At 41.7% G+C, this 14,567-nt stretch overlaps 1 protein-coding gene across 2 annotated transcripts in view; it reads right to left on the bottom strand.

The window, feature by feature from the left end:
- The window catches only part of LOC137421760 (sodium/potassium-transporting ATPase subunit beta-1-interacting protein 2), a 297,307-nt gene that overhangs the window by 113,314 nt on the left and 169,426 nt on the right, over window positions 1–14,567 (bottom strand). For both annotated transcript variants that reach the window (XM_068108120.2, XM_068108121.2), the window contains exon 2: window positions 4,186–4,323. In XM_068108120.2, the coding sequence (XP_067964221.1) occupies window positions 4,186–4,323 (138 nt within the window). The remainder of the gene's footprint in view (window positions 1–4,185; window positions 4,324–14,567) is intronic.

The following is a 14,567-nucleotide window of genomic DNA, read 5'->3' on the forward strand; positions in this document are numbered from 1 at the left end:
TCAAAGGTAACACTTGAGCTATTTGGCCACAGTACCAGAATACATGTTTGGTGAAAACCAAAGTCAGCATTTGACCACAAGAACCTGACACCAACTGCAAAGCATGGTGGTGGAAATATTATGGTTTGGGGCAGCTTGCTGCATCAGGGCCTGGGCAGCTCACCATCATAGAATCCACTATGAATTCTTCATTGTACCAGAGGGTGCTTGAGGATAATGTGAGGCCATCTGTCGGAAAGTTGAAGCTCAACCGAAGGTGGACGTTGCAACATGACAAAGACCCTAAACATACCAGTAAATCCACCAAGGAATGGCTGAAAAGAAAGAAATGGAGGGTTCTGGAATGGCCAAGTCAAAGCCCGGATCTAAATCCCATCGAGATGTTGTGGGGGGATTTTAAATGAGCTGTGCATGCAAGAAACCCCTCAAACATCGCACAGCTGAAATAATTCTGCATGGAGGAGTGGGCAAAAATTTCTCCCAGTCGATGTCAGAGACTGGTAGACAGTTATAAGAAACGCCTACTTGAGGTTGTTTCTGCCAAAGGGGGCAACACCACCTATTCGAGCCAAGGGTGTACTTACTTTTTCCACATGCGAAATTTGCATTTATGTGTATTTAAATTATACAATGGACTACAAAATGTAAATGTTTCATGATATTTGTTACATTATATCACCTTTATCTGTCAATATTGTTGAAATGAAGATCAAATAGCTGTATGTTGAAATATGTTGAAAAAGTCAAAACTTTACATGGGGTGTACTTACCTTTTGACGTGACTGTATCTTTGTCTTGCATGTTCATTCATTCATTTTGTATGCAGCCTGAAACTTCTGGTTGCATCATGGCTGCCAGCGTGGCTGTGCAGCTGCTACAGTGCCCCCTGTAGGTTAAAGCAGTAATTTTGGAATTTGGCCAGGATGCTCTTCGCGAAGGACACTGTGCGATCTTTAACGTCCACCAACTAATGCTGACAGACGTCATGCCTGCATGTGATACATATATACAAACTCCTCCATGGCCCCAAGTTAAATCAATGCATAAAATAAAATAAATATTAGTCGTACACCTCCAGTAGGCCTGGTGTTGGCTTAGCGGTGAGGGTGCTGGATTGGGATTCCTAAGATCCTGGGTTCGAATCCTGGTCGATCGCTGAATTAACTCCAGGTGGGTTGACTCAACCTGGCATCCTTCCGAGGTTGGCAAATTGAGTACCAGTTCACTGGTAATTCCTTGTGCGTCACAAGAGGTGACCCACAGGGTTGGTGGCAGGAAGGGCCATAAAACACCACCTCAAAAAGGGGACCAGGGTGACCTGAAAAAGGCCAACCCCTGCTCTGTGGGGAAAAATGGCCTCTAAAGGTGGTTCAAACACCCCCAGTAAAATAATTTTCTTCAATACAACATGATCCAGTTGTGTAGTTTCCTGCAGAATCCAAGGTTTTGGAGGAGCTTGGATAAATATTACATTGCAGGACAAGTATGTTAGGAAACATCGGTATCCTTTCACATAAATTACAAGGACATTACTAGACAGGAGTGCATTTTTCCATGAATTAAAAGGATTTACGAGAAAAGGATGAAATCATCACATTTTGTGGGATTTGTGCTTGGAATCAATCCCAGCATCACGAGCTGAAGGCTCAGTTGGGAACACCATCAAGCCAACATTTTTGTACACAACATCTAGAGTGAGGTGAGAGATGGAAGAAAGGAAATGTACTGACATTTGGGGCAGTGGGACAACAGGCAATGGAACGAAGGAACAGAAAGAGAGAAGAGACAGCAAGAGGAAATCCAGGTACCTGAAAGTAAGAGGTTTGGGTTAGGTAAGGGTTAAATTGAAGGCTTTTTTTATTTTAAACGATCATCCGTTAAATCATATCACACGCAAATCATCAAAATCTAAACAGTATTTGTAGAATTTCAATAAAAGCCACAGCACTGTTCATATCTATATATATAAAACACAGTTTGTGTGTGTGTGTGTGTGTGTGTGTGTGTGTGTGTGTGTGTGTGTGTGTGCGTGTGTGTGTGTAATGTTACCGATAGACTCCTAAACGGAGAGGCTTACGTGCTTGATATTTGGCATAGACATGGCCATTGAGCCTGGGACGAACATGGCCGAACTCAAAATATTTGACGATCCATATTTTTTATTCATATTGACCTCAGCGCATTTCAGCGCACGGAATCAACGGAATCAGAGCAGGTGGGCGCTGATTCGCTCAGAGCGATCACGTGATGACGCTATGATGCTATGACGCTATGAACGATATGACGCTATGACGCTATGAAAAAAAAAATCGCTATGACGCTATGAAACGCTATGAACGATATGACGCTATGACCGCTATGACGCTATGACCGCTATGACGCTATGAAAAAAAAAATCGCTATGACGCTATGAACGCTATGACGCTATGAACGATATGACGCTATGAAAAAAAAAATCGCTATGACGCTATGAAACGCTATTACGCTATGAACGCTATGAAAAAAAAAAATCGCTCGCTTTGCCAAGGGGCTCGCTCCCCCCCCCCCCCCGTTCCCCTCCCCTCCCCTTCCCCCTCCCCCACCCCTCCCCCGCCCGGCAATGCCGGGTACTTCTGCTAAAATATTATTCCATCGTGTTTGGAAAAACTGGAAAATTGGAAAAATTGGAAATTGGAAAAATTGGAAAATTAGGAAAAACAATATAGTCTATTTTACTCCAGGGGGTCCTAGAATTACCCACCCAAAATTTCGTTGAGATCGGTTCCGCCGTTTTTGCGGTACCTGGGAACAGACGGACGGACAGACATTTGGTGAATTATAGTAGGATTAAAGTAATGAAACAAACCAAATGGGAGGAAGAAATAATTTGAGGATGACTGGAGTAAATGAGGAAGATGTACCGATCATCCAGTGACGTGAGTATGATGATGTGTTTGAGAAAACCACATAAGGACAATTCAAAGAAAGCCTGGAGACTAGATTTTGTGACGCTCGAAGCGGTGTTCGGGTAGTTCAGTTGCTTCCAGGTGCGTGATTTATTCACAAGCGATCAAAGGAAGCTCGTTTCGAAACTTTATTTTAGATTCTTTGCTCCGAAGTGTCGTTAGCATGCCAAATGGAATTTAATCCCCGTCTAGAGGCCACTGGCATCGGCAGAGCGCAAACACTTGCTTCATTAAATGACTTTCTGGTGGCAAAAGCGAACGATGGAACCCGACGCCCATTCGTGCCCGCGTGGCAGATGGGCAATATCGTCGCGCGTCGGGGTCGTCGACCCCGATATCGCTGCCACTGAGGGTTCCCCGGCCTGGGTCTTGTCCAAATCCCATCAAAGTCGAACGTGGGCAACAAAGCAGCATGGCGGGGCAGATGGGTTGGCCGTTTCGACGCTTGCCTGGCTGCTGGAGATGTTAATTTGTCTCGGCAGGTTCGTTAAGGCTCTAATGAAGCCCAGTTGCTTCATGTTCTATTGTTCCGCTTCACAAAGCAGCAGCACGCTTGTTGTTGACCTTTGCCAATGGGAGTCCCGACTCGGACCACTCGGCAAAGCATTGCTTAAGAGACAACTCCGGTGATGATTATGGCAAAAAGAAATAATCACAGCAATGGATGGCATGGATTCCATAACCTTTCAACGAAACTCTGAAAATTTTCAATGAAATGATAGAGAAGATAATTTTTTAATTGCATATTGTTCTTTGCCATTCATTTTTTTAGAGGTATTCATCTCAAAGACTGTTCCCCTTAATTAAACTACTACATTATTAGCTATGCGCAAGGGTACCTGGTGTTACCTAGTGCTGTTATACCTGATGGCATTTTCAAGAAATTAATTTTCTTTTCTATTTTTGTGGGGGCCTAAAACACATCCCTACACCCACAAAGGATTGGGATCAGGGATCATTTCGTATTACGTGTCATATAGCTACAAAGGTTTACAATAGAGCAATTTAAAATAGAAAAAAAAAATACAACGTTTTTTTTCTCCAAATTTCCAATTTTTTTTTTTCCCCCAAAAATTTTACAAAAATATTTTTTGCCTAAAACACACCCTGACACTCACTGATGAACCTCTGAAGGTTTGTCAAAGATCCGTTTGGCAATCTTGGCTTATAGTATACGTTATGGTGAAGAAAGTGAGTCAAACAAGGAGAAGTGGTGACATTGAGGAGTGGGAATGATTACCAGGGCGAGGTAGCGCGGGCGGTACTGCAGTGCCCCAAACAGTCCGATGATCACCACGAGGACATGCAGGAAGTTTGCGAGAATAGGAGCCCACTGGAAACCAAGGAAATCAAAGACCTGTCGCTCCAGAGCTGCTGCCTGGAGACAAACGAACAGGTGAGAAATTTAATGATACATACAACTATTTCATCTTTGATGCATGCAAAAACACACGAACACACACGCACACACACACACACACACACACATGCCAAGGTATAAGTGAACTTTGGACAGGTAATTAAAGATGTGCAGAAATAGAGTATCCATCACTTTATTCACCTCATAAATAATTAGGCAGCTAGAGGTTAACCAAAGGCTACCCAGGTGGATTGATCAGAGTATCTAAGTGACTGGTATGAGCTACAGGTCCTATCCTTGCCTCATTTTTTTTTTTGTATACAAGATCGAGGCTCGTGAAAGAGCTAACATGAATCACACAAAAAGTCAAACCGACACAAAAAAAACACAAAAATAAGGGGAGCGGTAGACAAGTTGGGGAGAGAGGGGGAAGGACACAAACACAACATTTGAGAGCAGGGACATCGGGAGAAATGTGGGAGGGGGAGGGCTTGGGGGGAGATGGGAGAGGTATAAAACACATGAACACTGCAAGGACTTCCAGGAAAGAAGTTGGAATTTCAAAAAAAAAGAAAAAAAAAAGGTGTATCTGGGGTGAATTAGCAGGGGTAGGAAAGATCAAGGTTTTGGATGGGGGAAGATAAGAGATGGTGGTGAACAGCTGTTTTAAAGACCTGGAGGGAGGAGTGGGATTGAAGGGAGTGGGGGAGTTTGTTCCAGAGGCAGGAGAAAAGGGGAATGAAAGAGTGAAGGTGAGCAGAGAGCCTAGATTTTGGTAGTTTAACGATAAGAGGGTTGCAGGCAGATCTTGTGCGACCTGAAGGAATATTGCGGGGACAGAGCACAGAGAGATCTGGAGGAGCAAGGCCGGAGAGGAGTCGGTAAAAGATAGAAAGACCACCAACCTGCCTGCGGTGAGTGAGTGAAAGGCCCTCGGAGTTATCTTCATCGCAGGAGATTCCAACGATTCTGAAAGCTTTGGTTTCAACAGCGTGAAGCCGAGCTAGGTGTGAGGCAGGAGCAACGGCCCAGAGGGGGGAACAGTATTCCATTGAGCTGCAGATGAAAGCCTTGTATGTGGTGAGGAGCTCTGGTGTGCCAAGGAAGGACTTCACACGAAGGAGGATGCCCAGTCGGCGACTGGCTTTGGAGGCCAGCTTGGAAATGTGGTTTTCCCAAGAAAGATCATGGCAGATAGTGAGACCCAAAAGCTTGAGCGACAGAACTTCTTGGAGAGGATTGTTGAGAAAGTAGATGGGAGGGTTTTCCAATCGGTCTTTTCGGAGAGACATAGTAAGAGTGTGAGATTTGTCAGGATTGAAAGACATGTTCCACTTGTTTGACCAGTCTGTGATTTTGTCCAGGTCTGCAGAGAGTGAGGAGGCTGCAGACTGCCGATGTGAGGGATGAGGAATGGAGCGGCAGATAGTGGAGTCATCAGCAAAGAGATAGAGAGGATTTACCAGAAAGTTGGAGAGATCATTGATGAAGACCAGAAATAGCACAGGGCCCAGAACACTACCTTGGGGAACTCCAGCCAGAACAGGAAGGGGAGATGAGAGAAATCCATTCAGGGCCACACGTTGCCATCTTACTATAATTCACCAAATGTCCGTCCATCTGTCTGTCTGTCTGTCCGTTCGAAGGTACCGCAAAAACGGCTGAACCGATCGCAACGATATTTTGGGTGGGTAATCCTGGGATCTCCTGGAGTAAAATAGGGTGTATTGTTTTTCCAATTTCAGCTTTGGCTTCCAGCATTTTCAGGTTTGGACTCCCGCATAACGTTATTTTCCCGGGTGCCGCACAAACGGCTGCACCGATCGCTGCACAGCTGCATGGCTCAGCTGTACCGATCGGACTCGGTGACCTCGGACAAAGACCTTTTATAAGGACATGGGTTGAATCCCTGTTTGAGAGAATTCCAACTCCCTCCCCGCCCTCACGGTCATCTCTCCAACTCACAATCCCACGAGATATGCGGAAAGGATGACCCAAAACCAATTATCTTCTTTTCGATTCGTATACAAACATCATGAAAAGTAAATAATGACCTCGGTCAAAGGTCAAATGATGTGTGTTTAATCCCTACATGAGAGAATTCCACATAGCTATTTGGGCGGTGTATAAGCTAACAGATCACTGTCTCCATCGATCTTGCCAAGGCCGTAACACCCATCGGCTCAAAATCCTTTTAACTGTTAACCTGGTAGTTTTCACAATGAAGGAAACATTAACAATGTAGTTAAAAGTTTATTTTGTGATTAGTTTGTGATTGGAGTTATGTTGTTTGGAATGAAAAAAAAGAGATATCGAGTTCAAGTAAATGACGACATGCCATGATGGTTTCTACCTTCTAAACATGAACTTCGCGGATCGCCAAATGCAGATTCACCACGGACCCACGATCGATGTTTCTATACGTGAATTTGTCTGACGTGTCTTTGTCTGACATGTCTGACAATTATGTCTGACATTACATGTCTGTCATGACATGTCTGTCATGTCTGACATGTCATGAATCATGTCTGCCATGTCTGTCTGACAATTTGTCCATGTCTGAGGTGTGACTGAGGATGCTACAGGAATGTGGAATTTACATTGTGGAAAGTCCGTTGCACAATTTGTGATGATGTGGGGTCATGTCGGAGTGCGACAATGAAGACGCAAGGGACTGGTAGGCCGAACATTATCTGGGCATGATTTTCTGTGGATTGAATTGCACAAAATAAGCACACCTTCAATTTCCATGCTGCACGCGCTCAATTTCCCAAACTATCAATCACACTGTGCAGGCAATTCCATAACCGTTTCACGTGGATTGAAAATAAACTCAGACTACAAACCTGTGCAGAAGAATGGACATATTTTACATTAGAAATATAAACGTCACATTGATACAAACTTAAGAATCCAAACATTCGACCTCATCGTTGCACATCACCCTCTTTTTATTTTCTTTTTTTTTATTCCCTGCCTTCCAACTCAAACCCATTTCCACATCGACCTCCCTTTCACCGTCCCGATAAAAGAACATCGAATAAAACAAGCCGTTTGAGTTTGAAACAACACACAGCAGAACATGTGATCACTGCCCTTGCCCAAGGACAGGACTCGATGCATAATTTCTGCTGTTGCGACAGTGAGTGGCAAACGCGCATTCTGCATGCCGTGAAATCTTGGCACTGCCCCGGCGATGGATAGTCGGGTGCTGTAGCCAAGGTGACCAAGACGACGGGCGAGAGGCAGAAGAAGGGGGCCCGTCTGTCCGGGCACAACCGAAGCAAATCGCACCGAGAGATCTCGAAACATTTTCTGGCAGATGGTACCCGCTTCTCGTTCGCTCGAAGTGGAGCACCCAGCAGTGCCTGGCTCATCAGAACAGATTTATAAGCACCGGGTGGCCAGCTTTACGTCGTGTACTACAGTCTAACTTGGTCAAATTTAAAGATCCAATCACTTGAATATAACTGTCCTATAACGAGAGAGAAAGAGAAAGAAAGAGAGAGAAAGAAATGCTAATGTGAAAATCGAGATGAACAAATGCTCTGCATTCACCTGTTTAATGGGCGAGTGGTCACAGGATGTCACCTGTTTAATGTTCGAGTGGTCACAGGATGTCACCTGTTTAATTCCACACCTTGTAATGCTAGGGGCTTGCATTACAATCCTGATATTCCAATTTTGTATCCCATAGTCTGTGTTGTTTTGTCTACAGTCACGTGAAAAAGTAGGTACACCCCATGTAAAGTTTTGACTTTTTCAACATATTTCAACATACAGCTATTTGATCTTCATTTCAACAATATTGATAGATAAAGGTGATATAATATAACAAATATCATGAAACATTTACATTTTGTAGTCCATTGTATAATTTAAATAAACATAAATGCAAATTTCGCATGTGGAAAAAGTAAGTACACCCTTGGCTCTAATAGGTGGTATTGCCCCTTTTGGCAGAAACAACCTCAAGTAGGCGTTTCTTATAACTGTCTACCAGTCTCTGACATCGACTGGGAGAAATTTTTGCCCACTCCTCCATGCAGAATTCTTTCAGCTGTGTGATGTTTGAGGGGTTTCTTGCATGCACAGCTCGTTTCAACCCCCCCCCCCCCCCCCCACAACACCTCAATGGGATTTAGATCAGGGCTTTGATTTGGCCATTCCAGAACCCTCCATTTCTTTCTTTTCAGCTATTCCTTGGTGGATTTACTGGTATGTTTAGGGTCATTGTCATGTTGCAAGGTCCACCTTCGGTTGAGCTTCAACTTTCCGACAGATGGCCTCATTATCCTCAAGCACCCTCTGGTACAATAAAGAATTCATAGTGGAATCTATGATGGCGAGCTGCCCAGGCCCTGATGCAGCAAAACTGCCCCAAACAATAATATTTCCATCACCATGCTTTACATTTGGTATCAGGTTCTTGTGGTCAAATGCTGTCTTTGGTTTTTTCCAAACATGTCTTCTGGTACTGTGGCCAAATAGCTCGACCTTTGACTCATCTGTCCAGAGCACATTGTTCCAGAAGTGCTGGTCTTTGCCTCAGTGTTCATTGGCAAACTTGAGTCGTGCCCTGATGTTCTTTCTGGACAGAAAAGGTTTCCTCCTGGCACACCTCCCATGTTGATCAAATTTGTGCAGCCTCTTTCTAATGGTAGACTCGTGCACTTTGACATCAACGGTGGCAAGAGCTACCTGTTGGTCCCGTGATGACATTCTGGGGTTCTTAGAGACTTCTTTCAGCATCTTGCGGTCTGCTCTCGGGCTGAACTTGCTGGGGCGGCCTGGCCTGAACAAGTTGGCAGTTGTTTGGAATCTTCTCCACTTGTGGATGATCTCCCGGACAGTCAAATGATTGATTTCAAATTGTTTGGAGATCTTTTTAAATCCCTTTCCAGACTCGTGGGCATTCTTTATGAAGGCCTCAGAGAGCTCTTTTGATCTAGGCATAGTGATGCCGCACACTTCAACAACAAAGAGCAAACCAAACTAAATGTCTGAGGTTTAAATAAGACAGGTTCCTCCAAGATCCTCTCCAACGATGTTCTAATCATTTGCACCTGAGCTGGTGCACCTGATTCTAATTTTAGGTATGTGAAGTAGTGATAAATGTCCGGGTGTACTTACTTTTTCCACATGCGAAACTTGCATTTATGTTTATTTGAATTATACAATGGACTACAAAATGTAAATGTTTCATGATAGTAGTGTAATAATGTTGCTTCTGGGACACCTCCGTTTAACATGGGAAATCCCTATCTAATGTCATTTACCCCCTTGTCTTTTTCAAAAATCATAAACACCTCTATTTCTCCCACCCTCATCTTTATGAACCTTTTGTCTGTAGTACCTATCCTTAATGTTGTTCATTAGACCACTCAAACACTACAAATATTTGTTTTCTCTTATAGACCTATCATCCTTCTTCTACATATCATCTGGCAGATTAATCTTTGACCCACTCAAACATTGACCCATTCACTTCCATATTAATTCTTTCCCTCCCTCATTGCCCCTAAAGACCTCTATTTCTCTCACCCTGTTCTTTACGAACCTTCTAACCTTTTGACATGTTATCCTTATTCATTAGACCACTTAAACACCTGTGATCCTTCTGACCTTATGAACCTTTTAACCTTTTACTCTTAATATCATCTGGTGAATATAACCCACTCAAACAACGACCCTACAAATATTTGTTTATGTGTGGGAAATAATTTAATTCTCCTACAACTCTCCTCACCGTCTAATACATTAACAAAAAATATGTTTGAGTTTGGTTCTTTATTAAGATATTTTAACTGAGCTAAGATAAAATGGTAAACCTCCCTCAATGTTCTTATTTGAGCGCCTCCAGTGCCACACACTTTTTGGTAGGCTCTGCCCACCTTTTGTTAAGCTCCGTCCACTTTTTGAAAAACCCCGCCCACTTTTTGGTAAACCACGCCCACCTTTTACTAAGCCCGCCCACTTTTTGTTAAGCCACGCCCACTTTTTGCTATGTCCCGCCCCCTTTGCTAAGCTCCGCCCACTTTTGCTAAGTCCCACCCACTTTATAAACTCTTCAGCATTGTATCATTTCCAGGTAAAACATTACATCATTTTCAGGGAATTTCCATCACATCATTTCCAGTTAAGACACGCCCAGGGAATTTCCACAGGAAATGACACACACCCAGCCCTTCTTATAAAAGGCACCGACCACACAGGCTTTTTCAAACACGCTTTCTGCTTCACTTGAGAATGGACTCCTATGCCGAAATGGAATGGGATAACTTTGCTATTCCTTGGAGTCCTACTACCTGTGTAGAACTCAACCTTCAGATTGATGAACTGGACTCGAACCTCTTATCAATGGAGGTAAGTTTGTTTATTTATTTATTTATTTATTTAATTTTTTTTTTTTTTTTTTTTTAGATGAGACTCATGTAAGAGTTAACAAAGTTTATTTTAATATTCATAGAGCTTGATTTATACAAATAAAAATATTGTATTAAATTAATACATTGTTATTTTCTTTCACAGGAAATTGTATCTGAGATACGAAATGAAAATTCTGCTTTTAACACAACTTGGGATGAAGTTATTTTTTTGTTTGAAGACATTTTGAACAACCAAGACCCCCAGAACGAGTTCTACCTTGATGACCCAGCCAAAGAGTTATACCTTGGAGATCCACAAAATCCTGAAAAAGAGTTTTACCATGATGATACTTGTTGTGAGTTATCAAAACAAAACCCACTGAACAAGTTCTACCTTGATGAGCCAGAATACAAGTCATACATTGGAGACCCACAAATTTCTGAAAATTGGGAAAGGGGAGTTCTCCCTGATGGTCCGCAGTTATACTATGTGAGACACATCATAGAAACCCTAAAAAATTGTGAAATGGGAATTCTCCCTGATGGTCCGCAGTTATACTATGTGAGACACATCATAGAAACCCTAAAAAATTGGGCAAGGAGAGTTCTCCCTGATGGTCCGCAGTTATACTATGTGAGACACATCATAGAAACCCTAAAAAATTGGGAAACGGGAATTCTCCCTGATGGTCCGCAGTTATACTATGTGAGACACATCATAGAAACCCTAAAAAATTGGGCAAGGAGAGTTCTCCCTGATGGTCCGCAGTTATACTATGTGAGACACATCATAGAAACCCTAAAAAATTGGGAAAGGGAAGTTTTCCCTGATGGTCCGCAGTTATACTATGTGAGACTTATCACGGAAACCCCAAATATTTCTGAAAATTGTGGTTCTACCTTGGGGACTTGGAAAGATGGTTATATTTTTGGAGACTCGGAATGGGGGTTTTGTTTTGATGACTCGGAATGTGATACCTATCTTGGAGGCTCAACAGGAATGTGGTTATACCTTGGGAACTTGGAAAGTTGGTTTTATTTTGGAGACTCTACCTGTGGGGTCCATCTTGGAGACTCTTTGGATTCTAAAGCAATGAACAATGTTCTTTGTTTAATGACGCTTGATTTAAGCAATATCAAGAAAGTTCGAGGAAGAAAATGCTGGAAAATTCTTTCTTCCCATTTCTACTTCTTCAAACTTGAAAGCCTTGAAAGACAGAATTGGAAGAAGAGGAAAAAAAATAAAAATGAAATACATATTTTTAAAAAAGAAGAAAAAAAAGATTATGTTAGGGTTTGGGTGGGATTTTGAATGTGAGGGTTAGGGTTAGGGATGGGGTTGGGTTAGGGATGGGGTTGGGTTAGGGTTGGGATTTTGAATGTGAGGGTTAGGGTTGGGGTTGGGTTAGGGATGGGGTTGGGTTCGGGTTGGGATTTTGAATGTGAGGGTTGGGGTTGGGTTAGGGATGGGATTGGGTTAGGGTTGGGATTTTGAATGTGAGGGTTAGGGATGGGTTGGGGTTGGGTTAGGGATGGGGTTGGGTTAGGGTTGGGATTTTGAATGTGAGGGTTAGGGATGGGGTTGGGTTAGGGATGGGGTTGGGTTAGGGATGGGGTTGGGTTAGGGATGGGGTTGGGTTAGGGATGGGGTTGGGTTAGGGATTGGGTTGGGTTAGGGATGGGGTTGGGTTAGGAATGGGTTGGGTTAGGGATGGGGTTGGGTTAGGGATGGGTTTGGGTTAGGGATGGGTTTGGGTTAGGGATGGGTTTGGGTTAGGGATGGGGTTGGGTTAGGGTTTGTATATTATTATGACTCACTCACACATACACAAAAGTTAAGCCCCAACTGGAAAGTTGAGGGATTCTGTGTTTGGGGTTCACAGATTTAAAAACGTATCCCCATTATACACACACAAAAGTTAAGCCCCAACTGAAAAGTTGTGGGATTCTGTGTTTGGGGTTCACAGATTTAAAAACGTATCCCCATTATACACACACAAAAGTTAAGCCCCAACTAAAAAGTTGTGGGATTCTGTGTTTGGGGTTCACAGATTTAAAAACGTATCCCCATTATACACACACAAAAGTTAAGCCCCAACTGAAAAGTTGTGGGATTCTGTGTTTGGGGTTCACAGATTTAAAAACGTATCCCCATTATGCACACACAAAAGTTAAGCCCCAACTAAAAAGTTGTGTGATTCTGTGTTTGGGGTTCACAGATTTAAAAACGTATCCCCATTACATTTTATTTATTTATTTATTATTTTCAAGGGTATTATCTGCTTACTTGTGTTTTTTGTAATTCTTGCGAGTAAAATGAACCCAAGATTTCTTCTCCATTTAAATCATATAATTTGTAGGTCCAAGGGACTGTATCCATTACATCAATGATTTTAAATAATTCACGAGTCCATTTTTGTGTATAACCTTTCTCAAAATGACTTTTCCATTTGTATATTCTTACAATATCACCAACTTTAAACTTGGGCTTTCTCAAATTAATCTCCTTTTCATATTCTAATTTTGTAAATGTTTCTGATGGTTTTGATTTTGTTGATGAATGAACTGTATTATTGTAATTATCTACAATATCCTGAATTAAATACACCCATTTTTGAGAACCGAGTTGTGTGAATTTTTTATATAATTTCTCTTTTAAAGTACGATTAAAACGCTCAATAACAACTGCCTTTCCTTCATTAAAGGTGCTGTATAATTTAATACCCTTCCCCTTAAGAAATTTCATGAATATTTTGTTATAGAACTCTGTTCCCTCATCAGTCCATAACTTCTTTGGTTTCCTTTTATCCCGATCAAATATTAGCTTAAAGGCTAACATTAAAGTATCACCCCTTTTATTTTTTAAAGGGACAACCCAGGCAAATCTACTCCTCAAATCAATAACGGTTAAAGCATACCTGTATCCCCTGTCATTATTCAATTCAATTAAATCAGCGGACCATATGTGGTCGGTGTATTTAGAATAAACCTTCCTTCTTTTAAACTTTGTGATTATAGGTTTGTGTAATTCTTCAGCCAAAAGCTCCTCAGTCTTGATGACATCATTAGAGCCTAATAGTTTTTTGAGGAATAACCAAGACCAAGTTTCAATTTAGCATTTATCAAATTTCTCACAATAAACCTATCAACTTTCTCTCTCAACGTTGGATTTTGTATCAAAGACAAATTATACAACATTTCGCTGTCGGCTTTATGTTTTTCAGTCAACGTAGTGGTTTTCCCATAAGCAATATCATGCTTCATACACACTTCATCAACCCTATTTGTAGGTTTAGGCCAAGGTTTAGGATTGTCAGCCTCATCTAATCTTTTATCCAAGTTTGTTCCTGGACCACAGAAAGAATACCCTGGAAGGTGTAATTCCCCTGGAATTCCAGTTGTTGTAAATTTACTTCCTGACAGAAACTTTTGTATGTCTCCTCCTCTTTTAGGAGAGATGAATTGGCACTTTTTAGAGCCACATACTTGACATATTCCTTTTTGATAAACTCTATTATTTTTAGCTTTAACATAAGAGATATTTTTAGATTTAGTTTTCTTTTTACATTTGAGACAATAACTCATATTTATTTATCAGAAAAATTCCGACAGAGTATCAAAACCTTTTTGGTTTTCAACATATACATTTCAATCTTTATTTTTAAAACATAAAGAATCCTAAGGAATGCCTTCACTCTCTCCTCCATTTATTTACAAATAAAAACTAACTAAAGTCAATGACACCAACATCATCAATCACATAATCTTTTCCTTCTTCTTCTTCTTCTTCACCACTTTCTCGTTTAAATCTCCTCCCTGAAATTGAAGACATTGACGTTGTTATTTTTGAAACCATTATCTTCATAAGAGTTGTTAATTCTTTAATTTCCTCTT

This window comes from Myxine glutinosa, chromosome 2 (genome assembly GCF_964187855.1).
Source record: "Myxine glutinosa chromosome 2, kmMyxGlut1.1, whole genome shotgun sequence".
In the NCBI taxonomy this organism is placed as follows: Eukaryota; Metazoa; Chordata; class Myxini; order Myxiniformes; family Myxinidae; genus Myxine; species Myxine glutinosa.